We start from the raw sequence: 25,196 nt of genomic DNA, 5'->3' as shown, positions 1-25,196 counted from the left end.
AATGTATATAATTCTGTAATAGGTGAGTTTTTTTTTATTAAGTGCTTCTTTTAAAAGGTTAAAAGAGCTATTGTTTGCATGGTCACATTACAATTATCTTTAATATTAATGTTTGTAAAAATAACACTGTCTTGTGAGATGGAAGAAATATATATTACATGTATGTTCGATTTTAAGTTAAATTTATATGATTGTAAGCAAATAATATACCGTCATTAAACAATATTTAACTTTACATGTAAATGTATCAATTAATACATATGTTATGTTAACTTTAAAAGTGTACTGAATAATTGTTGTAATTAATATATAATATCTTGTCCATTTGAACTGAATCTAAGGCACTGCAGGTCATCTTGAAATGGGTAGTGTAAACCTGGAATATACTAATGTACATGTTATCTCAAGCATAACACATGAAAATTGTTACTTCCTTTTGTAGTTTTCTCAAAAACAAAAGACACACTTAGTTAATTCTAATATCCCAAACAGGAATATCCATTTCAATTTTAGGATCAACTAAAGTTTAAATGTGAATCAAAACCACGAAACTACAAAATAGGAAGCACAAATACCAAAAGACAGAAAATAAGAAAACAGTAAACAAATAGAGGCTCCGTTGATAGTCTCCATTTAACCATACTTTTCAGATGATATACCATTATAAATTAAAGCATACCTAGATGAAAAGTATCAGTTGATGGAGTGTTGCAATGTACATAGTGCTATTAATACTCTTTTTCAATAAAATACACTTTCATTAAGATGAAAATGTAGATTCTTCCAAACAACAAACATCGAACACTTTAAAACTTTGGTTTTCTCACCATTTTTCAAAAACCAGCAGACTGTAGCAATTTTATACCATTTGGATTTGAAAAAAGTGATTCAGGGTGACAGTAAATTACCCTGAATTTGCCATCCATTATACCCTGAACATCACAGTTACAGACATTGTCACAAACATTGCAACTGACACTGCCAACCATGTCAATTTTACAAGCTGGAATACATCTAAAACATATAATTAAAATAATATGAGTCAAATTGCAAATTTTATTTACATGTATATGTAATTGATACAAACCCAACTTGAATTACTGGACACATATCAAAACATTCTGTTTTGCTACATGTACATGCAACTTGTGCCTACTCTACATAATACTAGGATACATCTATGTAGATAACATAATTTGGTTGACTGATGATTGTAGTGTAGTGTGTTACTTGCAATTCAATACTGTGTAGACATTTATACATGTACCTAGCAACATGTGAGCTCTATGTTTATTACTGTATGAATCTTAATTTCCCTTCAGATTCCCAATTATAATTATGAAAAGTGACATGTCCCAGATGTATAATACTAAAAAGAAGTAACAGGCGAAATAGTTAAAAATTACGATTCAATAAAAACAACTTTTCTATTTCTTTATCGTTCTAAAAAAAAAACCCATCCATTTGTGATACTTGGATACACATACAATGTACATTTGTAAGTTATAAGTCATAAAAAAATTGTTAATTTTCAAATCATTGATACTTAAGTTCTGTCATGGGTTGGAGTCAAATATTATAGTAATATTATACTATAGTGTAAGGTTTTCCATAGCTTAGTTATTGGTCTGAGGCTAGTAGTATTGGAATGAGACGTAGACTAAGTTCAATATGGTAAGCTGAGGACCAATAACTCATCCAATATGGATGACCTTATGCAATTATACCTTTACAGACTAATTAGTCCAATACGTCATATTGTCCTAAGCGGATATGGCTAAATCAAGTATTGGCCACTTTTATTTTTTGTATTAAATTGTCTGTTTTGATCATATTTAGGCTAATATTTGAACGTTAATCAATTACACATATTATTAAATAATCTGTAAAATCAGTCTTAACATGCTAACATGGATCTGATAAATAAGTTTCAAGTTACTCATAATGACCTCTGGACCACTACAGCCTATCTGGAATCAATGCATTGTTCAATACAGAATTGGTCTATGACACTTCATTACAATGATTAAGATAATAGGAAATAGGCAGCATTCATTTCTAGTGAGCATGAGACAGTCAAAATTTACTTGATATGGGGTCACTTTAAAATCTACAAAATACAATGTACAAATAACAATATGTATCTTTCTTTTCTCCACTGTTCAGTTGATATCCTCTGGGTGTTCAAGAACCAAACCAATCTTGGAAAAATATTATCATGATTGAGTTGTCATCAAAACAAAGCTTTCTAAGATAGGAAAGGCAATCATTGAGTTCGTTGTGCTGAAATTCTGTCATGTACATTTGTTTTTACATCCAAAGTTACATTTTGTATGTGTAAAATATTCCCACCATCCGTTGGGGACTGTAATGTTTCCGGATTCTGTACAAATTATGAATCATGGAAATATTAGCTGAAAAAATGATCAGACCCACTAAAGGAATGTGATAGGGGCTAACATGGGGTAAAAGTCTACTAGGTTGTCATACTCCAAAATAAGTGAACTTGTAGCCTTAAGTTTAAACACCTCAACAGCATGCAGAACATTTTTAATAATGTATATTTAGCTATATTTAAATTCAAACCTTTTCTAATAATTTACAAAAATGACATTTATTAAATTCCTAGCTTTGATGTATCAGGGGTGTAACAACCAAAGAAGCAGCATTGGAATCACTAACTACAAATGGAAAAGCCTGATAAATCAGACTTTTCCCATACCCAACAGGTAAATTTAAAATCAAATCCCCCTCTTCTTCGAGAAGATACTGAAGTGCATCCCTCTGTAATTCTTTCAGATGCACACCGAAGTGGCGGAAAAAAATTTCATCCATTTTAACCTTGAGACCGACGTACTAAGTCGTGAATGTGAAACAAGTCACACAAAATGTAGTTCTTTATTCGCTACGACAATGTTACACTAAAACATAAAAATACATATCAAGACAAAGCATTTCAAATCAACAAAGTACCAAAAATATTTTAATACAAGATGGTACACAAGTTCATCCGATTTGTTCTGCGTAGGGAAACGTGTTCGATTTGAACACAAATTTCTTCAAGCCGGTGGCAGTGGTATTCTGGAAGGGCAAAAGTAGTGCAGACGTGGAAGAGACCAATGCTCTTGAGTTTGGATATGAACGTCAGGGGTCATACTTTTTTTACATGTAAGTGAAGTCTGTAAAAAGTAATAAGATCCCATGTACTAAATTTCCATAAGTAAAAGACAATTTTCATATTTAACACAAAGTCATGCAAACATGCATTTAATTGTGTGGCCCTTAATTAGAATATTCATTAGTTCACCGTCATGAACAGGTCAACAACAATAACAACATTTATAAGTAACGTATCTGTTCTGAAAATATAACGTACCTGTTTTTCTTAAAATAATTGTTTGTAATTTCTGCATTTTCGATGCTTTATGGAAGAGATTGGAAATGGGTAGTAAATCACAAATCTATCTGCTTTTTGTCTCATAGCAACATAGAAAATACTTATTCGATAGGTAACGTATCTGTTGAAAATCGATAACGTATCTGCTTTGAATTTTACATATTCAATTTTCGATTCCAATAATCATTATATGCCACATATAGGGATATATTTTGATAGAATTACTCATCTATAGATGAAGCAAGCAGAAAATCAGTGTATTATGTAAATTGTAACTTGTAAGACACAACATTTTATCCAGCAGTAACGTATCTGTTGAAATTTCTGCTACTACAGTTTCCGCTAATATGAAACTGCTGAATGTTAGTAGGACATAAAAGTCGTTAGAAATGCTTTTGTTCAATTGTGTTTTCGTCCAAAATCCTGTCCTTTTATCAGAAAATCAATACTAATATTAACTAATAGTCGATGCATTTATTGAACACGTGATATATTTTTTTTTCAGAATGGACAAAACAAGAGCAGAGATACAAAAGGAGTATCGGGAGAGAAAGAAAAAAAAGACCCTAGAAAAAGAAAGAAAATAGAGTACCAGCAGCATTACTTTCCAAGAAAAAATTAAAGGAAAGGAGGAAGAAAAATACTGAGTATTGTGCAACATACATAAAAGCAAAACAAGAACTACAAAAGAAAGCCAAGAAGGATGTTGAAAATGAGATACAAGATAATGAAATTACTAGCACAAGTTCGCCTATTCTTTCAAGTTCTACATCACATAGCCATTGTTCGACAAGATCATCAGCTGATAAGATGATAGTTAGATTTGACTTTAGTGGAAAAAGTATGCCCGGAAAGAAAAGATCCAGGTCTCTACGAAGGGCTAGATACCAAACAAAAAAAAAATATCGCTTAAACTACAAAATCAAATTCGTATGACGAAAAGATGGCAGAAGAAATTCGAAAGGTTGAAAAAACAAAAACAACGTGAAAATATGGAGACAGAGCCCTTAGCCGAGGCACAGGATACCACTCAATCTACTCCAAAGTCAAAAACACTTTCTTGTTTGTTTGTTGGGGTTTAACGTCCGAGCAGCAATATTTCAGCTATATTCAGACGATGAACATCAAATTGACGATTAAATGAACATGAAATGATGATGAAATGAAAAAAGGATGGGACACAAGGACAATGGGGTCGACAAATTTTGATTGCCACTAGAAATAGGGAGAGGTGGGTAGGGTCGGAGCCATATGGTTCCTACTCCGGGAGAATACCACAGTAGGATTCTTTAACGTGCGAGGAACGTGGCATCTTTCCCAACACGGTGCACCACTATGGTTTGCGGTCAGGTTTTCCGTATTATAGCCTGACAACCCCAGCATGTAACACGCCAGGGGTACCCCATTCCACCATCTGGGGCACACATCCCAGTTGCTCTGTGGGCAGAGCACCCTAGCCGGAGGCTAGGGTTCTGAGCACTATTTAGTCGCCTTTTACGACAAGCTTAGCGCTGCTGCAGGCCTATTCTTTCAACACCCGGAACTGCACGGGGCAAGAGAAATGTAAGTGTAAGAAGACTTCCACATTTCAAGATTAAACTTTTTTAAATTGAACCTTTTATGTGCGGTTTCCTGAATAAATCCTTATTATGTAAAAGACTACGGAATGTCTGCGCACCTAAGACTTGCAGTCTTTTATAAAAGTAAGCTCATGGTTAACTGTCCTTTAAAATTTCGAATACTAAATCTACATACAATGTTTTTTTCAGGAAATCATTCTTTATAACCAGTGGCATTAGCAAATTTGATTTATTTGTTTTCTATATGACAAACATGCTGTTTCCTTGTAAACAATGAAAGTCCGGTCATTCTGCGCATGCATAGAATAAACACATGGGTATGGATAAAGGAATGATTATGAAATTTCAAATTAAGTTTTACAAATTGTTCAGAACATTCATTGAACAAAGCAAACTGTTTTAGTTGATTTTAACCAATAAAAGTTGCAAAACAATGGGTTCGAATTGTAGTTGTTGTGATACGTTAGTGATAATGTGATTTTTAAGTGGAGCTAAATTTACAAGTTTCTTTTATTAAATGAACTGATTAGGCAGTTATAAGGTTTGATAACCAATTAATATATATCTATTGTAAATGTCTATGGTACAGTCACAAAATCAAGCTATTTATAAGATGCTCTGTGAGGTAACACACAACGGACAGTAGAAGTTATCAGTTTTAGATATGTGTTCCTCCTCGGTATAATACTTCAAATGGACCCACTTGAGACAGCTATCACACTGTGCCCAGTTAACAATTTTAAGGCTTATATCCAGTCTCAGTTCATCTGGCTGACATTTTCCACACACGATGCAAGTTTCTGTATCCTCAACTTCAAGTTCATCACCATCCTCTAAAACATTTGAGTTCTTTTCAGAAGTTTTTGTTGACTTTGCAAGCCCTTTTCCTTTAGATTTGTTTTCTTTTGAAGACCCCTTCCTAAATTTTCCATTTGTTTTATTTTGAACTGATTTGTTTGCTTTTGACACTGCATTTGATGTTGATGGAATTTCTTTCTCAATGCTAGCATATGGTGTTTCAAATGGTTTTCTTTTCTTTTGAGCTGGTTCTTCTATCTCAGTTTGACTCAACTCATCATTTTTCTTTTCCCTCTTCTGTGTTTTATATGATTTATTTTTTTTCCTTTTTTGTCTCCTTCTGGATCAGTAAGTCTCTGAATGTTTCTTCAGTAATTGCTCCGCCATAGGGAGGTACAAAAGTTGTTCTTTTCTTCTTGGGTTTCTCAGTTTGATTTGACTTTTCAAATGTTTCTACTTTCTGTGCAAACAGTACTTTGATGGACCTCATATCTGTACGTTCATTCCTGCTAGGCTTGTTTGTTGATGACACTGGATTAATTTGTGGCACTGACCTTTTTGGCTGAACAGCCTCTGTGTTCAGTGGGGAAATCCCTGTCTTACGGAAACCTGACATGATGTTTGCAACGGTCATAGAACTGTTGTATGCAGTGTTAATGAATGAAGGTAGCTGATCACGTGTAATTACTGAATTAGGTTTCTCATGCATACGTTTGTGTAATTCAGTATTCAAACTTTTTTTGAATGGACTAAAGACACACACGTCCAGGGGTTGCAAAATGTGAGAACTATGTGGAGGGAGAACAAATAGATGAACATTTGATTTCCTGGCAGATTCAATTATATCATTGGTTGATGTGGGTAGAGTGCCCATCATACAATAGAATTAAAGGCCGTTGAGTGACATGGACAAGAAAATGGTTATTGAAAAAATCCAAGAAAATCTCAGTGTTAACCCATCCATTAGGAGATGTATTGTATTTGGTACCAGTCATTCCTTTGCTTACCAACTCATGTTTCAGACGCTGACGTTTATATATAATGTAAGGAGGTATGGTCTCACCAAGTGCGCTTACTGCAGCCACTAATGTTGTTGTTGATGACCTTCCTGAAGTAACAGAAAATGCATTACGGCCACGACGAGAAAGTACTTTGGGTGGGGAATGGTCAAGAGAGATTCCAGTCTCATCAACATTCCAGATTTGTGAGGGTTGGTTTATAAGACTATTCATCGAGAATACATTTCAACTCCTCAAAATACTTTGTAATATACTCAGCCTTGACATCATTTCTGACCTTTTCTCTTTTTTTAGGCTGGACGATTTTGACATTAGAATTTCGGGACAAAAAACCATAAAACCAATGTTTAGTCGGAGCTTTGTTTCTTCCTTTTAAAGTGCACATATTAGCTGCCATTTCCATTATTTGCCATCGTGCATACCCATAACCTTTTTCTGCCATTGACACACAATGCCTTGCTAACTCAACCTCCTCTGCAGTTGTAAAAATGGTCGGACTACCCATTCTTAAGTTATCAACCCCTGTAATATTGTTTAAATGTAATCTGAGTGTGCTTGCTGGGACACCATGTCTTCTAGCTGCACCTCTTATACTTTCTCCCCTAATTCTGACATCATCAAAAGCCTCTTTTAACATTTCTAAATGATAATTTGCTCTTTTTTTCCTTTGCATTGTCTAAAATTAAAAGAAATTAAAGAAAATATTTTTTTTCTAAAAGTTTTTTTTTTCATCAACATCAGTATTGCTAACACATTGAAATCTTTCCTTTATTCACTACTTTAGAATGATGTTCTAACCAATCAGAATATAGCACTATCTAAGGTCAATGTCAAAGTAAAGCAGACGCTCTTGTGTGATGATGGCAGATAAAACTTTCGTTTATCTTTATATATGTTTAAATTTGCTTATGGCAAATCATATCGTTCGGAGATTATTAAGAAAGGAACATGGTTTTGAGCTAATATATGAAAATGTATAACAGGTAAGCGATTCTAAATCACATGTAGTGCATTGTTTACTAGGTCATCATTTCATGGGTCATTACACATAAGGGAATCCCCTCTAATCCAGTCAATTTATCGACTTCTACATAATTTTAGAGATTTTTTAAATAATTTTACTTACAAGTGGTATTGAAGTTTGTTTGTTTGTTTGTTGGGGTTTAACGTCCGAGCAGCAATATTTCAGCTATATTCAGACAATGAACATGAAATGGATGATAAAATGAACATGAAATGAAGAAAAAAAAAGGATGGATCACAAGGATAATAGGGTCGACAAATTTTGATTGCCACTAGAACAAGGGGGGTGGGTAAGGTAGGGCAATTTAGCCTCCTGTGGCGGAGCGCAAAGGTTCCTACTCCTATCGAATACCACAGCAGGGTTCTTTAACGTTCGAGGAACGTGGCATCTTTCCCAACACGGTGCACCACTATGGTTTGCGGTCAGGTTTTTCGTATTATAGCCTGACAACCCCAGCATGTAACATGCCAGGGGTACCCCATTCCACCACCTGGGGCACACATCCCAGTTGCTCTGTGGGCAGAGCGCCTAGCCCCCGGCTAGGTTTCTGAGCACTATTTAGTCGCCTTTTACGAAAAGCTTAGCGCTGCTGCAGGCCTATTCTTTTAACACCCGGACCTGCACGGGGCAGTGGTATTGAAAGAACGAAACTTACCAAATATGTCTTGTATTCTTGATTGATATTTTGTTTTACGGATGAAAACAGGTGATTATCAATTTTCTATTTACGGATATGACGTCAGCGCAGACATACCGGATGCGCAGAGTTCGGGGAAAACACTTGTAATTGTCCAATCAATATTTTGATATTATTTCTTTATTTAAAGTAAAGAAAGTTTTATAACTGTCTTCAAATACAAAATATTAGATGTTTTAGATAATAATAAATGGTAACGTATCTGTTCTTATCTGATTTATACCTACCTTGCTGCAAGCCGTATATTTGTTTTTTGCTTTGCAATAGTTCAAACCAGCAACTTTAATATTTCGAAATTAACATACTAGTCTCCATATTAAAAGTGTAAATATGTTGTTACTAAGACTTTATTTTTTTCCCGTTTTCCTCTCACGATTGGGGACAACTTGCAGAGATTCTGCCATAGGTGTAAAACCACTATTAAAATTCCCATTACTTTATATGTTGAATTGAGCAAATTTCAAGGTCACAATCTTTTTTAAAGTTGTTAAAAATTGCAGCATAACTTTAATGGCTTAAAGAAAAAATAGTGATGTGAAGGTAGACAGGTACTAAAAATACTACTTTCGTTTTGGAAATTTGACAAATCAATGGGCTTAAAATCTAGACTCTAAAAAATGTTGTTTTCAGTGTGTAACCGGCCATGATAAGCTTTTAGATGATACCTAGTTTGCACATACTCGCTAAAACGCAAAAAATATACAATGCATCATAAGAACTACTTCGTTTTTACGAACTACTTTCTGGTGTGTGCAGGCGACTGATTCCCCTTAATAGTGGTATTATACCTATATAAGAAATATGAAATCATTGTGTCCAGTAGAAACGGAATAAACTTTAATCCTCGATCTATATAATTGGTCTAGACACAACGCATTGACTTCCTTAAAAGTCCAAAATTGATTAGTTAGCTACGAAAAGCAATCATACAGATAATAAAAGTCGGACGGACAAAACCGTACTATTATACACGTATTCCCAATATGAACACACTATGGTCATTAGTAAAATCTGAATGATTCATGTAAATTCAAATTATAGGGGGTCAACATAATAAAGGAGATAGACCAAACACGACGAACCACAGGAAACAAGTAAAAATAATGGAAGTATTTGAAGATTGAACTTGCCAAAATTCAAGATTGAACATGTTGGTGGTTGTTATGGTTAAAAATATCATAATTGACTAACCCACAATATCATAAACTGTAACGCCTACCATTTAAATTTGAATATTGTTTTGTTGGCTATTGAAGGTCAGGTGATGAAAACGATAACGCCTTACCTTGTGCCATACTTTATACATTTCAAAATTGACTGTTTACTGTGTGTAAATACATTTGCGAGTCAACCTTTTGTTTATAAAACCTAAAATATTGTCGCATTCTGTTGTCAGTTCTGAAAATCGCTTGGTTACTCGCGTGCTTTTTATTGCATGTTGCAACTTGTTTAATTTTGAAGATATTGCTAGGTGTATTTGCTTATTGATAATTCGTTCTTGAAAGGCGTCATAGTCATTTTTCATTTAACAGGCCTAGAATTTTATCGATAATAAGATGGAGATAGCTGGGATACCACTATTTACCTTTGTGGGCTTTGTTCTTACAATAGGATCTTTTGTGTTTGATATCATTGGATTTGCTGCACCATATTGGTGGAAATTTGAATCTACCCATGCAGGATTATGGAGACAGTGTACTGGTTCTGCATGTATTAATTTCAGTGATTTTGATTTGAATAGTAAGTTCCTTATTCGGAAAGATTTAGAAATAAACGTACATGTAGCTTCCAACCTATGGTATATCAGATATATTTTGCAGTTCATTTAGGTTTCTTCATGAACGATTATCATATTTACTATCATATTGACAAACATATTTGTTCTATTGTTTGAATCCTTATGTATTTGAGATGTAATATGACATTAAGCTTATTATCCCTAGTTGAATAATACGTCGGTCGAATCTCTGATAGTTACTCTCTTTTCGCACGATTTTAATATCGTTTACTTTCTACATACCTATATCCAAGTCCGAAACAGTCGTACTTTTTCTTCTCCGATACACCTTACATATAATAGCTGCTTAGAATTTTAAACTGGCTGTTGGTTGTGATAAAAAAAAAACTTTTTTTCTTCAATTTTCACGAAATACGCATTTTTTTAAGTGCTATGACAACGTTGTTAATGTTAAATATCCAACAAGAATTATACATGATGAAGATTTTATCATGACATCAAAGTTTCTTTTAATAGAAGACTAAAGATTAAGAATGGCCACTAAATGGCACTCAGAACCCAGACCAGGGGCTATGGCTGGGTTGTGTGCCCTGGAAGGTGGTTTGTTTGTTGTTTGTTGGGGTTTAACGTCCGAGCAGCAATAGGGAAAGGTGGGTAAGGTCGGGCAATTTAGCCTCCTGTGGCGGAGCGCAAAGGTTCCTACTCCTATCAAATACCACAGCAGGGTTCTTTAACGTGCGAGGAACGTGGCATATTTTCCAACACGGTGCACCACTATGGTTTGCGGTCAGGTTTTTCGTATTATAGCCTGACAACCCCAGCATGTAACATGACAGGGGTACCCCATTCCACCACCTGGGGCACACAAGCTTAGCGCTGCTGCAGGCCTATTCTGTTAACACCCGGACCTGCACGGGGCCATTTAACAATGTAAAAATGTCCTCATTGCGTTTGAAAATATTTGTTTTTTATTTTAAGCATGGTTTGAAGCCGTTCAAGCAATGGAGGTTTTAGGATTCCTCTGTCTATTAGGAGCTTTAGTTGTTGTAATCCTGAAAATATTTGTTTTGAAAGATAAACCTATACTTAAATGGGTGGCAGTTGGATGCTTAGCGGCAGCAGGTAATTCTATAATATTATGTTGTTACAATGTCTGTAATGGCAAAGTTAAAGATTCTTAGCATCTGTATTGGTCCGGTCCTGAACAATTCAATTATAGTGGACAGGGCATTGTGACATTAGACTTGTTATTCAATGAACTGATAGTTGCTTGAGATTTTCCATATTGTGTTAGTTGTTGGTCCTCGGCTAGCCATATTAGACTTCGGATGCGACACAGTCCAATATAAAAAACTGTTTATTGCGCAATAAAGAACATGCACATGGAAGATTTATGTTATTTTTCAATAGACAAAATTTTTATTATTGCCAATTCTTAAATAATCTACATTGAACTAACAGAGGTGAAAAGTTCAATGATTACAAGTTTTGCACTAATAATATCTACAGTATCCTGTGCATATTGTACACCCATTCAGTGCAATCATACATGTAATATAAATAAAGTTTTGGTTATTTGTTCAATACTCCTGTGGGGTTTTTGAACTTGTTCCGTTGGACAAGACATGAAATTATAATGATTGTAATGACTTTTATGACTAATAAGTCATTTATAATTGTAACTGTAGTTCATTTGTAACTTTAATGTGAAGAGTACTACGTAGAAAAATATTTAATAAACTACTTCGTTTTTTATTCCTTTACAGCTTTGTTCATTCTGATTGGAGTCTGTGTGTACGCCGGTGAGAGTATTTATGATGATTACTTACACTTTGCCTATGCCTTCGTTATAATTGCTGCCATTGGTGCAATTGTCGCTGCAGTCATGTTTTGCTTGGACAAATAAAAGAAACATGACATTATATTTTGTTTGGCTAAATACTAAGTACTGTTAAATATGCATAGAATTCGACATGAATGTTTTTTTTAAGAGATTGTATTTTGTCCTTGGTATGGTCCTGTTAAAATGTACATATTTATCGTTCCTTTTAGTAGAAAATGATTGCTTTAAGTGGAACAGGGAGTGTGACTTACGTTTCCGATGTGGAACCACCACTCGTGGCCAATTTAGACCATTTTGTTATCAAGTCTCATAAAATAATAACATAACATTTGATTCGTCATATCGTTTTATCAATTTCACTCATTTCTTAAAATTTTATTTGATTTGAGACCTAACAAATCTGTAGTGCTTAAATTTAAGGTTTGCATACAGTTCGTAATCTTTCAGAAAGTACACTGTACAAGGCAAACTCATCTAAGACAAGACATGCTAACAAATTATGGGATGTTACCAAACTTATATTAAAGTTTCAGATTACCTGAATAAGTTAATTTGTTGTTTTATATCAACAAATACAGTTTTAAAAAATACAAATCGTCTACATCCTAAATTTCTCTGTAAAGACTTCACATGGCGTCATTAAACGCGTCAGACACTTAGTGTCATATATTCTATTAAATCAGGAATTTATGCGCCAAAGGAGCGCTTCAGGATACTAATAAATATGCAAACAGCTTAGAATTTTGGAAGGGTTAACAGTTTATGATATGTCCATCGTTTATTTATATCTGTTTTAGATCAATATACCTTTAAGTTAACTTGTTGATAATTGTGTACATTTAAAACGTGACTAAGATGCTAATAGTTTTTAACATGTATTATTTTTAATAAATAAGTTTGACTATTTTCTATTCATTACATGTTATTACGCCTCTATAGATACACAACATTCCATACGATGTATACTAGTTGTTAACTTGATATAATCTTTAACAGACATTAAACACCATGTCCACTTATTTTACACTCCAAACATAAAATCTAATAAGATATGGCTATCACATGCGTACATAATTGTTCCTTTGGTCCATCAGATTATGGTGGTGGTACGCCCATTTTTGTGTTTGTAAATTTTTCAAAGTTCAAGGGCCATAACACGGACATAAATCAGCGAAGCGGGACGAAATAATAAACTTGATCCACATAATAATTGTTTGTTTGTTTGTTGGGGTTTAACGTCCGAGCAGCAATATTTCAGCTATATTCAGACAATGAACATGAAATGGATGATAAAATGAACATGAAATGAAAAAAAGGATGGGACACAAGGACAACAGGGTCGACAAACTGACTGCCACTGGAAAAAGGGGGGATGGGTAAGGTCGGGCAATTTAGCCTCATGTGGCGGAGCGCAAAGGTTCCTACTCCTATCGAATACCACAGCAGGGTTCTTTAACGTGCGAGGAACGTAGTGGTGGAATGGGGTACCCCTGGCGTGTTACATGCTGGGGTTGTCAGGCTATAATACGGAAAACCTGACCGTTTTCTGCATTACTGAAAATATATTTCACTAAAGTAAACGTGTGTTTATATCCTCCTTTCCTAGCGAACACAATTATCACGTGGTCGTTAAATAAATATGTAGTCATGGTAGCATCGTAATATTTATTCTCTTTAATTCCTTTAATATGCAATTTTAAAAACAAATCACCTAAAGTACTGATAAACCCGGCTGTCTTATACTTATACACGACATCAAAGAAATTCTATGAATGATTCACGCTTCTAATGATAATATTGATTTCTCTCTACAAGGCATAGCTTTGCAATAATTGACGATTTTTACTTCAAATTAAGTTTATAGCTATATAATATTGTTTGTTTGTTTGTTTGTTGGGGTTTAACGTCCGAGCAGCAATATTTCAGCTATATTCAGACGATGAACATGAATTTGATGATAAAATGAACATGAAATGATGATGATGAAATGAAAAAGGGATGGGACACAAGGACAATGGGGTCGACAAATTTTGATTGCCACTGGAAATAGGGAGAGATGGGTAGGGTGGGGTAATTTAGCCTCCTGTGGCGGATCAGACACAGACCAATGTCGATTTAAAATGGAAATGTTTTAAACTTATAAAGTTATGCAATTTCAAAGAATATCTAATTTATAGTAGCAAAAAAAATTTTCTATATTAAAATAAACATAGCACCGAGTATTTTAATACAATTCAAACATGTCTTTACAAATAATTATTGATTATTGTGGATTTTTGGTGCATTTTATTGAAATACTACCACAAAAAATTTGCAATTTACATTGATCCATAGTATTCAACAAAACAGGAGAAAACACAATTTCTTTAAAATGCACCGTTGCTTTTGAATAAAACACAACTCTCGTAAGAAAAAAAATCTTCAATTCTTCTTCAGTTATTTAAGGATGACAAACAAATAAATGTTATAAAAGAGTAATCAAGGGAACCAAGGTTGTAGAGGTAATCAAAAAAATGTAATCCAGGGACAAAGACCAGACAGACCAGAAAGAAATCACATAATTCTGACCGGAACGCTTTCTCTCTTAATGAGGGGTGGTCACGTTCCGAATACTCGAATATTATATCTTGACATTTGAAATTCAATAGCTATATGCACTTTTTACAACACTTTGGTTAATACAAGAGTACTCTAACCCTTATTTCTTAAAAATATTTGTAACTGCTTGATTTTTCCTTACAAAACGTAAAAGCTACAACTGATTTTGGTCTGTTTTCTTCGTTCACCAATTCAATTAAATTTATTTACTTGTTATCTTAAAATAACTGAGTCAGTACCGTTTTTTTTTCTCAAGTATTTTTGACAAATGTTACAGAAAAAGTCCGAGCAGCAGTATTTCAGCTATATTCAGACGATGAACATGAAATTGATGATAAAATGAAATGATGATGAAATGAAAAAGGGATGGGGACATAAGGACAATGGGACCGACAAATTTTGATTGCCACTGGAAATAGGGAGAGGTGAGTAGGGTCGGGCAATTTAGCCTCCTGTGGCGGAGCCTTATGGTTCCTACTCCGGGAGAATACCACAGTAGGGTTCTTTAACGTGCGAGGAACGTGGCATCTTTCCCAACACGGTGCACCACTATGGTTTGCGGTCAGGTTTTCCGTATTATAGCCTGACAACCCCAGCATGAAACACGCCAGGGGTACCCCATTCCACCACCTGGGGCACACATTCCAGTTGCTCTGTGGACAGAGCGCCTAGCCCCCGGCTAGGTTTCTGAGCACTATTTAGTCGCCTTATACGACAAGCTTAGCGCTGCTGCAGGCCTATTCTTTTAACACCCGGGCCCGCACGGGGCTCTTCATTTGTGTATGACGAGAGATGTCTACCTCCCTCTGTATCGTGCAGGTCCGGGTGTTAAAAGAATAGGCTTGCAGCAGCGCTAAGCTTGTCGTATAAGGTAATAAAATTACCCATATATTACAAATTAATACAATACTGACAATTTTTATTTAAATCAAATTTGTATTCAAAATTATCAAAACATGTCAATTGCTGAGCTTATAAAACAAATTCAAAAAAATTATCATTTGTTAGGTATAAGTTATCCAATGTAGTTCGTATGATGTATCTACACGTAACGGTATCAGAGTAAGTATGGTGAGAATTTTGATATGTTTCTTTCTGTGTCTCGAGGTGTGAAAATGGTACAAAGAAAATGTAGCAAGGTATAAATATAAGATCGGTACACACAATGGACAATTGGAAATTCAAAATAAATCAAGTTTTGACTTGTTCATTCATCTGCACATACAATTACTCTCGGTGTATTTAAAAAGTGTTTTAAATGTAGAGTTACAGTAGATGTTCTCCTTTATTTGTTTTAAACTTCTATGTGTTGAGGATAATTTCAGTCACATTTTGATGCAATTTTCAAAAAAATAATAAAAATACAAATTTCCTATAAAAATTTCTATTGAATGCTAGTCTATTTAGATACACCTGACTTATGCAAGAACAATTTACTTCGTGATGTTCATGTCTGCCACTAGGTGTCTATTTCTTCTATTGATTTATAGGGATCATTAAGAGTTTAGTGTTTTATGTGCAAGTCGTAGTTAGTGTTGATCGCTTGATTGTGTTATAAATTACATGTACAAATGTATTTTAATAGGTCGTGGCTACTAGACTCGACTAGGAAATGGTTTGTATGTGAAGGCCTTTTTGATTTTGTTGTAATGTTTTCGCCATGTTAAACATTTAAAGTACGTTATTCAGTTGCTTATAAGAAAAATCATCCATCACTAGTAAAAGTCAATTATCAGAGAAGTAAAAATTGTAAACAGCTTCCCAGGGTTTTAAAAATCGTTAGTAAATCATTTATTAGGTAATGGTTATAAATTAATACCTTTCCTACCAAAATAAATACAACAAAAATGTAGGGACAAAAATCAAACAAAAGGAACATCTTTACGGCCAAATTGATTATTTCACTTTCATTTCTTTATTTTTGTTTCTGATTATGCGATATAAATACAAATGTAATATGCATTTGTTTGATATTATCAACTTTTAATTTGTTAAATGATGACTGAAATTTAATTTTGTGAACGTGACTTAATGCAGCTTTTCCATTTGTTTAGATAGTGGTATACACTCCATTGAATATGACCATTCCAGATTGATTTGGATCAATGTTTGAAAAGCTTTATACATTTACGCAATGTGAATATGTTAAAGAGTTATCAATAGAACCAAGATTCGAGCGGAAATCAAACCAATATATTCCAGGGAAAATAGACCTACATATCTCAAGTTCTTAGGAGTAGATGCGATATATAAAATCCACGAACTAGGGTTTTAGGACAATACACACGTCATCTAATGTAAAAAAAAATGTTCTGTGAAAATTTGATTAAATACAATCCAGTGAAGTAAGCGGAGTGGCGGATAAGAGAAGGGTACCACTCAGCGTGTAATACGGACAGATTGACAGACATCCCTATCACGTTATACGTCTTATTTAAAAGCCGTAGAGCCCCGTGCAGGTCCGGGTGTTAAAAGAAGAGGCCTGCAGCAGCGCTAAGCTGGTCGTATAAGGCGACTAAATAGTGCTCAGAAACCTAGCCGAGGGCTAGGCGCTCTGCCCACAGAGCAACTGGGATGTGTGCCCCAGGTGGTGGAATGGGGTACCCCTGGCGTGTTACATGCTGGGGTTGTCAGGCTATAATACGGAAAACCTGACCGCAAACCATAGTGGTGCACCGTGTTGGGAAAGATGCCACGTTCCTCGCACGTTAAAGAACCCTGCTGTGGTATTCGATAGGAGTAGGAACCTTTGCGCTCCGCCACAGGAGGCTAAATTGCCCGACCTTACCCATCCCCCCTTTTTCCAGTGGCAATAAAAATTTGTCGACCCTATTATCCTTGTGACCCATCCTTTTTTTTTTCATTTCATGTTCATTTTATCATCCGTTTCATGTTCATTGTCTGAATATAGCTGAAATATTGCTGCTCGGACGTTAAACCCCAACAAACCCTCTGTATCGTTAGCATACAGAAATCAATTTATTGGGATAGGAAAATTGCGGTCTGAATCAGAACGGACTTAAAATACGGTAATCTATAGTGATTTTTTGCCCTATCTGTTCTTTACATATCGGGGAATGTAGCGATCGAAGCATTAAACATAAATCAAGTTTCTGGCCTAATTTAAATCGTTGCGTATTTTCTGGAAACCAATAATAGCATAAATCAAGTTGCTATCCTAATTTAAATCATTGCGTATTTTCTGAAAACCAGTAATAACATAGAAGTTAAAATTCTTGAAATAAATCGGGTCAAGTAATACTCTTTCTGCGCTTCTAAATTTTCTCTTTGAAATACAAAATAAATTAAATCACGAAGTCAGGTTGAAACCAAGGTCAACACAGCATAATACCGGGCTGTGCCAAATTAATGCTTAGCCAGAAAAACAATATTCAGTAATTAAATTTACGACGAAACAAAACAAGGCTACTGTTCAGTGTATTTTTCAAATGTGTAATTACAGTTATTAGAAAACAAAGTTTTCACAAGATTATATTGACGATAGCTTGATCATTTGCCCCGTACAGGTGTTAAAGGAATGGGCCTGCAGCAGCGCTAAGCTTGTCGTAAAAGGCGACTAAATAGTGCTCAGAACCCTAGCTGGGGGCTAGGGCGCTCTGCCTTAAAGTCAGGGGCGTCGAAAGTACGGCAGGCAATAATTTTTGTTTGTACTGCAAGCCATACATGAAAGTCGGATAAAAAATTGAAAAAATAATGTTTAAACATAGCATTCCCGTCGTACGAATCGGGATTCAATACAGCAAACTTATAACAATTTAAGAATATTTGATCTTGTTTGAAGTAGTCATTGACTTACTCGCTATTTATGCCATGTAATAGAAAAGTGTTTTTATTGCTACATAAATAAACATTAACACTTTCCGCTTTATAAATTTCTGAAGTGAAAATCTAAAACATGTAGAGAAATACCAATCTGTAAGTGTTCACGAGTATTTTGTTTCATATAAATCATATTCTTAAGGTCTTATCAGTACCTTTATGACATCATAACAAAAAAGAAATATTTTAATACAAACATAGTAACTCTCATCTCTAATTTATGATGGCATACTATAATGAACGGTATTGCTTAGTACAGCTCTTGAATGGTATAAATTTACAATTAACACTACATACCAACTCCACCCCCACCCATTTCGCTCTTTCCTATTGTCCCTATTCCCAGTAGAGAATTCCCTATTCCCCACAGAAAAATCCCCATTTCCCAATGAATTTTAAATATTACACGATGCTATTTAATTGTATTGTTTTAAATATATCAAATTAAAATTTTTATTTTCAATAACATTTGATATTTTGTAAATATATTTAAAAAAATACTTCAAACACTTATTTCCACTCGCATTCAACCTATCCCTCCATACACTACTACATAGAATGGCAAGTTTTCAGTCAGGAACTAATTACAATGCCTTGTGAGGCCACCCAACTGCCTACAATCAATAGCTGGGATTTATCAATGTAAACTTCCAAAACAAAAGGGTGATTTTCGATTTATCATTCGCGTATTAGGCAACATGAAATATTTTATCTTTTTGTTTTCCTACTCTGTGGCCCCGTGCAGGTCCGGGTGTCAAAAGAATAGGCCTGCAGCAGCGCTAAGCTTGTCGTAAAAGGCGCCACAGAGCAACTGGGATGTGTGCTCCAGGTGATGGAATGGGGTACTCCTGGCGTGTTACATACTGGGGTTGTCAGGCTATAATACAAAAAACCTGACCGCAAACCATAGTGGCGCACCGTGTTGGGAAAGATGCCACGTTCCTCGCACGTTAAAGAACCCTACTGTGGTATTCTCCCGGAGTAGGAACCATAGGGCTCCGCCATAGGAGGCTAAATTGTCCGACCCTACCCACCTCTCCCATTTTCCAGTGGCAATCGAAGTTTGTCGACCCCATCGTCCTTGTCTCCCATCCCTTTTTGATTTCATCATTTCATGTTCATCGTCTGAAGATAGCTGAAATATTGCTGCTCGGACGTTAAACCCCACGCCCCGTGCAGGTCTGGGTGTTGAAAGAATAGGCCTGCAGCAGCGCTAAGCTGGTCGTATAAGGCGACTATATAGTGCTCAGAAACCTAGCCGGGGGCTAGGCGCTCTGCCCACAGAGCAACTGGGATGTGTGCCCCAGGTGGTGGAATGGGGTACCCCTGGCGTGTTACATGCTGGGGTTGTCAGGCTATAATACGGAAAACCTGACCGCAAACCATAGTGGTGCACCGTGTTGGGAAAGATGCCACGTTCCTCGCACGTTAAAGAACCCTGCTGTGGTATTCGATAGGAGTAGGAACATTTGCGCTCCGCCACAGGAGGCTAAATTGCCCGACCTTACCCATCCCCACTTTTTCCAGTGGCAATAAAAATTTGTCGACCCTATTATCCTTGTGACCCATCCTTTTTTTCATTTCATGTTCATCGTCTGAATATACCTGAAATATTGCTGCTCGGACGTTAAACCCCAACAAACAAACAAACATAAAAGCCGTAGAAGGAGGAAAAATCGGTCAATGTACTCACAAGCTTTACATGAAAGTACTGACATCTATGGCAACACATAGTTGCACAAAGTCCAGCGCCCTAGACCACTCGGCCAGCTAGGCTATATAAAAAAAAATTGTTGCTGGCCGGGCCATAGATGTCACAGCAGTACGAATTCGAGTCCCGTGTTACGTCAAAGCGAAAAACATGATTTAAACGTGAACACTTGGAACAGACGATCTACATACACAAGGTTGCGAACCGAATAAAAAAGATTACGCATAAGACCAGGGAAACAAGGCGTCAAACGAAAGAAAAATTGCACTAGCAGTATGAACGGTCACAAAAATGATTGTTTTCACGATAATGTACTAATAAGGAATTAATCTTATGTAAAAATGTGTTATAAAGCGTAAAAAGACGGGAAACAAATGAACAAAGACTACGATTTCCACATCCTGGTAGAGGATTCACCAATTTTCTTGATTTTTTCAAAATAATTAGATTTGGTTTTTCAACGCGTCTTGGCGACAAAGTTGTTGTCAAGAAACACTATAGATACATTAATTGTAAAACGCAATAACTTATGTTTAAAAATGTCATAAAATAGGTATTGAAAACTGCAAATCAAAAGTTTTAACTATTTTGATTAACTTTCCACATCCTGGTAGAGGATTCACCAATTTTCTTCATTTTTTCAAAATAATTAGATTTGGTTTTTCAACGCGTCTTGGCGACAAAGTTGTTGTCAATAAACACTATAGATACATTAATTGTAAAACGCAATAACTTATGTTTAAAAATGTCGTAAAATAGGTATTGAAAACTGCAAATCAATAGTATTAACTATGTTGATTAACGCTTTGTTTAATGATATGTAATCTGAAAAAGAATCATGTATTTTTACTTTTTTTTATTTTGTATCCTCGCGTCATGAACGGTTTCCAACGTCGTGTTATCGTGTTTCTACGCTTCTGTGATACCCCGTGCAGGTCCGGGTGTTAAAAAAATAGGCTTGCAGCAGCGCTAAGCTTGTAAAAGGCGACTAAATAGTGCTCAGAAACCTAGCCGGGGGCTAGGCGCTCTGCCCACAGAGCAACTGGGATGTGTGCCCCAGGTGGTGGCCGATAGGAGTAGGAACCTTTCCGCTCCGCCACAGGAGGCTAAATTGCCCGACCTTACCCATCCCCCCTTTTTCCAGTGGTAATCAAAATTTGTCGACCCTATTATCCTTGTGTCCCATCCTTTTTTTTCATTTCATGTTCATTTTATCATCCATTTCATGTTCATCGTCTGAATATACCTGAAATATTGCTGCTCGGACGTTAAACCCCAACAAACATAAAAGCCGTAGAAGGAGGAAAAATCGGTCAATGTACTCACAAGCTTTACATGAAAGTACTGACATCTATGGCAACACATAGTTGCACAAAGTCCAGCGCCCTAGACCACTCGGCCAGCTAGGCTATATAAAAAAAAAATTGTTGCTGGCCGGGCCATAGATGTCACAGCAGTACGAATTCGAGTCCCGTGTTACGTCAAAGCCAAAAACATGATTTAAACGTGAACACTTGGAACAGACGATCAACATACACAAGGTTGCGAACCGAATAAAAAAGATTACACATAAGACCAGGGAAACAAGGCGTCAAACGAAAGAAAAATTGCACTAGCAGTATGAACGGTCACAAAAATGATTGTTTTCACGATAATGTACTAATAAGGAATTAATCTTATGTAAAAATGTGTTATAAAGCGTAAAAAGACGGGAAACAAATGAACAAAGACTACGATTTCCACATCCTGGTAGAGGATTCACCAATTTTCTTGATTTTTTCAAAATAATTAGATTTGGTTTTTCAACGCGTCTTGGCGACAAAGTTGTTGTCAAGAAACACTATAGATACATTAATTGTAAAACGCAATAACTTATGTTTAAAAATGTCATAAAATAGGTATTGAAAACTGCAAATCAAAAGTTTTAACTATTTTGATTAACTTTCCACATCCTGGTAGAGGATTCACCAATTTTCTTCATTTTTTCAAAATAATTAGATTTGGTTTTTCAACGCGTCTTGGCGACAAAGTTGTTGTCAATAAACACTATAGATACATTAATTGTAAAACGCAATAACTTATGTTTAAAAATGTCGTAAAATAGGTATTGAAAACTGCAAATCAATAGTATTAACTATGTTGATTAACGCTTTGTTTAATGATATGTAATCTGAAAAAGAATCATGTATTTTTACTTTTTTTTATTTTGTATCCTCGCGTCATGAACGGTTTCCAACGTCGTGTTATCGTGTTTCTACGCTTCTGTGATACCCCGTGCAGGTCCGGGTGTTAAAAAAATAGGCTTGCAGCAGCGCTAAGCTTGTAAAAGGCGACTAAATAGTGCTCAGAAACCTAGCCGGGGGCTAGGCGCTCTGCCCACAGAGCAACTGGGATGTGTGCCCCAGGTGGTGGCCGATAGGAGTAGGAACCTTTCCGCTCCGCCACAGGAGGCTAAATTGCCCGACCTTACCCATCCCCCCTTTTTCCAGTGGTAATCAAAATTTGTCGACCCTATTATCCTTGTGTCCCATCCTTTTTTTTCATTTCATGTTCATTTTATCATCCATTTCATGTTCATCGTCTGAATATACCTGAAATATTGCTGCTCGGACGTTAAACCCCAACAAACATAAAAAGCCGTAGAAGGAGGAAAAATCGGTCAATGTACTCACAAGCTTTACATGAAAGTACTGACATCTATGGCAACACATAGTTGCACAAAGTCCAGCGCCCTAGACCACTCGGCCAGCTAGGCTATATAAAAAAAAAATTGTTGCTGGCCGGGCCATAGATGTCACAGCAGTACGAATTCGAGTCCCGTGTTACGTCAAAGCCAAAAACATGATTTAAACGTGAACACTTGGAACAGACGATCAACATACACAAGGTTGCGAACCGAATAAAAAAGATTACACATAAGACCAGGGAAACAAGGCGTCAAACGAAAGAAAAATTGCACTAGCAGTATGAACGGTCACAAAAATGATTGTTTTCACGATAATGTACTAATAAGGAATTAATCTTATGTAAAAATGTGTTATAAAGCGTAAAAAGACGGGAAACAAATGAACAAAGACTACGATTTCCACATCCTGGTAGAGGATTCACCAATTTTCTTCATTTTTTCAAAATAATTAGATTTGGTTTTTCAACGCGTCTTGGCGACAAAGTTGTTGTCAATAAACACTATAGATACATTAATTGTAAAACGCAATAACTTATGTTTAAAAATGTCATAAAATAGGTATTGAAAACTGCAAATCAATAGTATTAACTATGTTGATTAACGCTTTGTTTAATGGTATGTAATCTGAAAAAGAATCATGTATTTTTACTTTTTTTTATTTTGTATCCTCGCGTCATGAACGGTTTCCAACGTCGTGTTATCGTGTTTCTACGCTTCTGTGATGCCCCGTGCAGGTCCGGGTATTAAAAGAATACGCCTGCAGCAGCGCTAAGCTTGTCGTACAAGGCGAGTAAATAGTGCTCAGAAACCTAGCCGGGGGCTAGGCGCTCTGCCCACAGAGCAACTGGGATGTGTGCCCCAGGTGGTGGAATGGGATACCCCTGGCGTGTTACATGCTGGGGTTGTCAGGCTATAATACGGAAAACCTGACCGCAAACCATAGTGGTGCACCGTGTTGGGAGATGCCACGTTCCTCGCACGTTAAAGAACCCTGCTGTGGTATTCGATAGGAGTAGGAACCTTTGCGCTCCGCCACAGGAGGCTAAATTGCCCGACCTTACCCATCCCCCCTTTTTCCAGTGGCAATCAAAATTTGTCAACCCAATTATCCTTGTGACCCATCTTTTTTTTTCATTTCATGTTCATCGTCTGAATATACCTGAAATATTGCTGCTCGGAGGTTAAACCCCAACAAACAAACGGTCCTCGCACGTTAAAGAACCCTGCTGTGGTATTCGATAGGAGTAGGTTTTGTTTGTTTGTTTGTTGGGGTTTAACGTCCGAGCAGCAATATTTCAGCTATATTCAGACGATGAACATGAAATTGATGATTAAATGAACATGAAATGATGATAAAATGAAAAAGGGATGGGACACAAGGACAATGGGGTTGACAAATTTTGATTGCCACTGGAAATAGGAAGAGGTGGGTAGGGTCGGGCAATTTAGCCTCCTGTGGCGGAGCCCTATGGTTCCTACTCCGGGAGAATACAACAGTAGGAACGTGGCATCTTTCCCAACACGGTACACCACTATGGTTTGCGGTCAGATTTTCCGTATTATAGCCTGACAACCCCAGCATGTAACACGCCAGGGGTACCCCATTCCACCAACTGGGGCACACATCCCAGTTGCTCTGTGGGCAAAGCGCCCTAGCCCCCGGCTAGGGTCCTGAGCACTATTTAGTCGCCTTATACGACAAGCTTAGCGCTGCTGCAAGCCTATTATTTTAACACCCGGACCTGCACGGGGCCGATAGGAGTAGGAACCTTTCCGCTCCGCCACAGGAGGCTAAATTGCCCGACCTTACCCATCCCCCCTTTTTCCAGTGGCAATCAAAATTTGTCGACCCTATTATCCATGTGTCCCATCCTTTTTTTTCATTTCATGTTCATCGTCTGAATATAGCTGAAATATTGCTGCTATGACGTTAAACCCCAACAAACAAATACTACTCTGTGTACATTATAAGATCGATAAAGAATTCAATTCGTGGAAAACAAATATAATAAAAGAAATAAAGATTAAATTTTACTTGATCTTAGGTAAAATTTATTAGGAAAGGCAATTAAAACAGAGATATCGCTTATCATATACTTGACATCAGCCTTGTACCGCCAGTTTTCTGTCGAGCTTTGTGAATTGTGAAAAAAATGTCCTCGTGCCTAAGTAAACGCCATTTATACTTATTTACATGTATGTTAAAATTGTCTCTATTTTGTATCTTCACCACCAGCCACCCTTGTTACATATTTTCTAAGGATT

At 36.2% G+C, this 25,196-nt stretch overlaps 2 protein-coding genes and 1 pseudogene across 4 annotated transcripts; 1 reads left to right on the top strand and 2 right to left on the bottom strand.

The window, feature by feature from the left end:
- Positions 1-833: 833 nt before the first annotated feature.
- On the bottom strand, positions 834-2,841 carry LOC148611480 (uncharacterized). The gene is made up of 2 exons (XM_088595251.1): positions 2,653-2,841; positions 834-1,091 (listed from the first exon to the last, which is right to left on the bottom strand). The coding sequence occupies exons 1-2, from the start codon at positions 2,833-2,835 to the stop codon at positions 834-836; spliced, it is 441 nt and encodes a 146-aa protein (XP_088451377.1). The 5' UTR covers positions 2,836-2,841.
- A 3,247-nt stretch (positions 2,842-6,088) lies between these two features.
- LOC148611479 (uncharacterized) lies at positions 6,089-8,592 on the bottom strand (annotated as a pseudogene). The gene is made up of 2 exons (XR_015924132.1): positions 8,474-8,592; positions 6,089-7,470 (listed from the first exon to the last, which is right to left on the bottom strand). The product of XR_015924132.1 is annotated as an uncharacterized LOC148611479 (transcript).
- Positions 7,618-13,002, top strand: LOC148611478 (uncharacterized). 2 transcript variants are annotated; one of them, XM_088592082.1, is made up of 4 exons: positions 7,618-7,777; positions 10,048-10,255; positions 11,232-11,375; positions 12,020-13,002. In XM_088592082.1, the coding sequence occupies exons 2-4, from the start codon at positions 10,072-10,074 to the stop codon at positions 12,157-12,159; spliced, it is 468 nt and encodes a 155-aa protein (XP_088448208.1). In that variant the 5' UTR covers positions 7,618-7,777; positions 10,048-10,071; the 3' UTR covers positions 12,160-13,002. The 2 variants fall into 2 exon arrangements, with proteins under 2 accessions (XP_088448208.1, XP_088448207.1); XM_088592081.1 differs by lacking the exon at positions 7,618-7,777 and having other exon boundaries at positions 9,821-10,255.
- Positions 13,003-25,196: the final 12,194 nt, after the last annotated feature.

Source organism: Perna viridis, chromosome 7, assembly GCF_037379345.1.
Source record: "Perna viridis isolate PV_CMFRI_1.1 ecotype Kerala chromosome 7, ASM3737934v1, whole genome shotgun sequence".
In the NCBI taxonomy this organism is placed as follows: Eukaryota; Metazoa; Mollusca; class Bivalvia; order Mytilida; family Mytilidae; genus Perna; species Perna viridis.
Note: the sequence above shows the minus strand (reverse complement) of the source record. Positions and strands in the feature narration are given on the sequence as shown.

Coding starts and splice junctions, on each gene's coding strand:
- LOC148611478 (XM_088592082.1), top strand. CDS start 10,072: ATGGAGATAGCTGGGATACCACTATTTACCTTTGTGGGCTTTGTTCTT. Junction 10,256..11,231: donor CAGTGATTTTGATTTGAATA/GTAAGTTCCTTA, acceptor TTTTATTTTAAG/CATGGTTTGAAGCCGTTCAA. Junction 11,376..12,019: donor TGGATGCTTAGCGGCAGCAG/GTAATTCTATAA, acceptor ATTCCTTTACAG/CTTTGTTCATTCTGATTGGA.
- LOC148611480 (XM_088595251.1), bottom strand. CDS start 2,835: ATGGATGAAATTTTTTTCCGCCACTTCGGTGTGCATCTGAAAGAATTA. Junction 1,092..2,652: donor CCAATGCTGCTTCTTTGGTT/GTTACACCCCTG, acceptor CAGTAATTCAAG/TTGGGTTTGTATCAATTACA.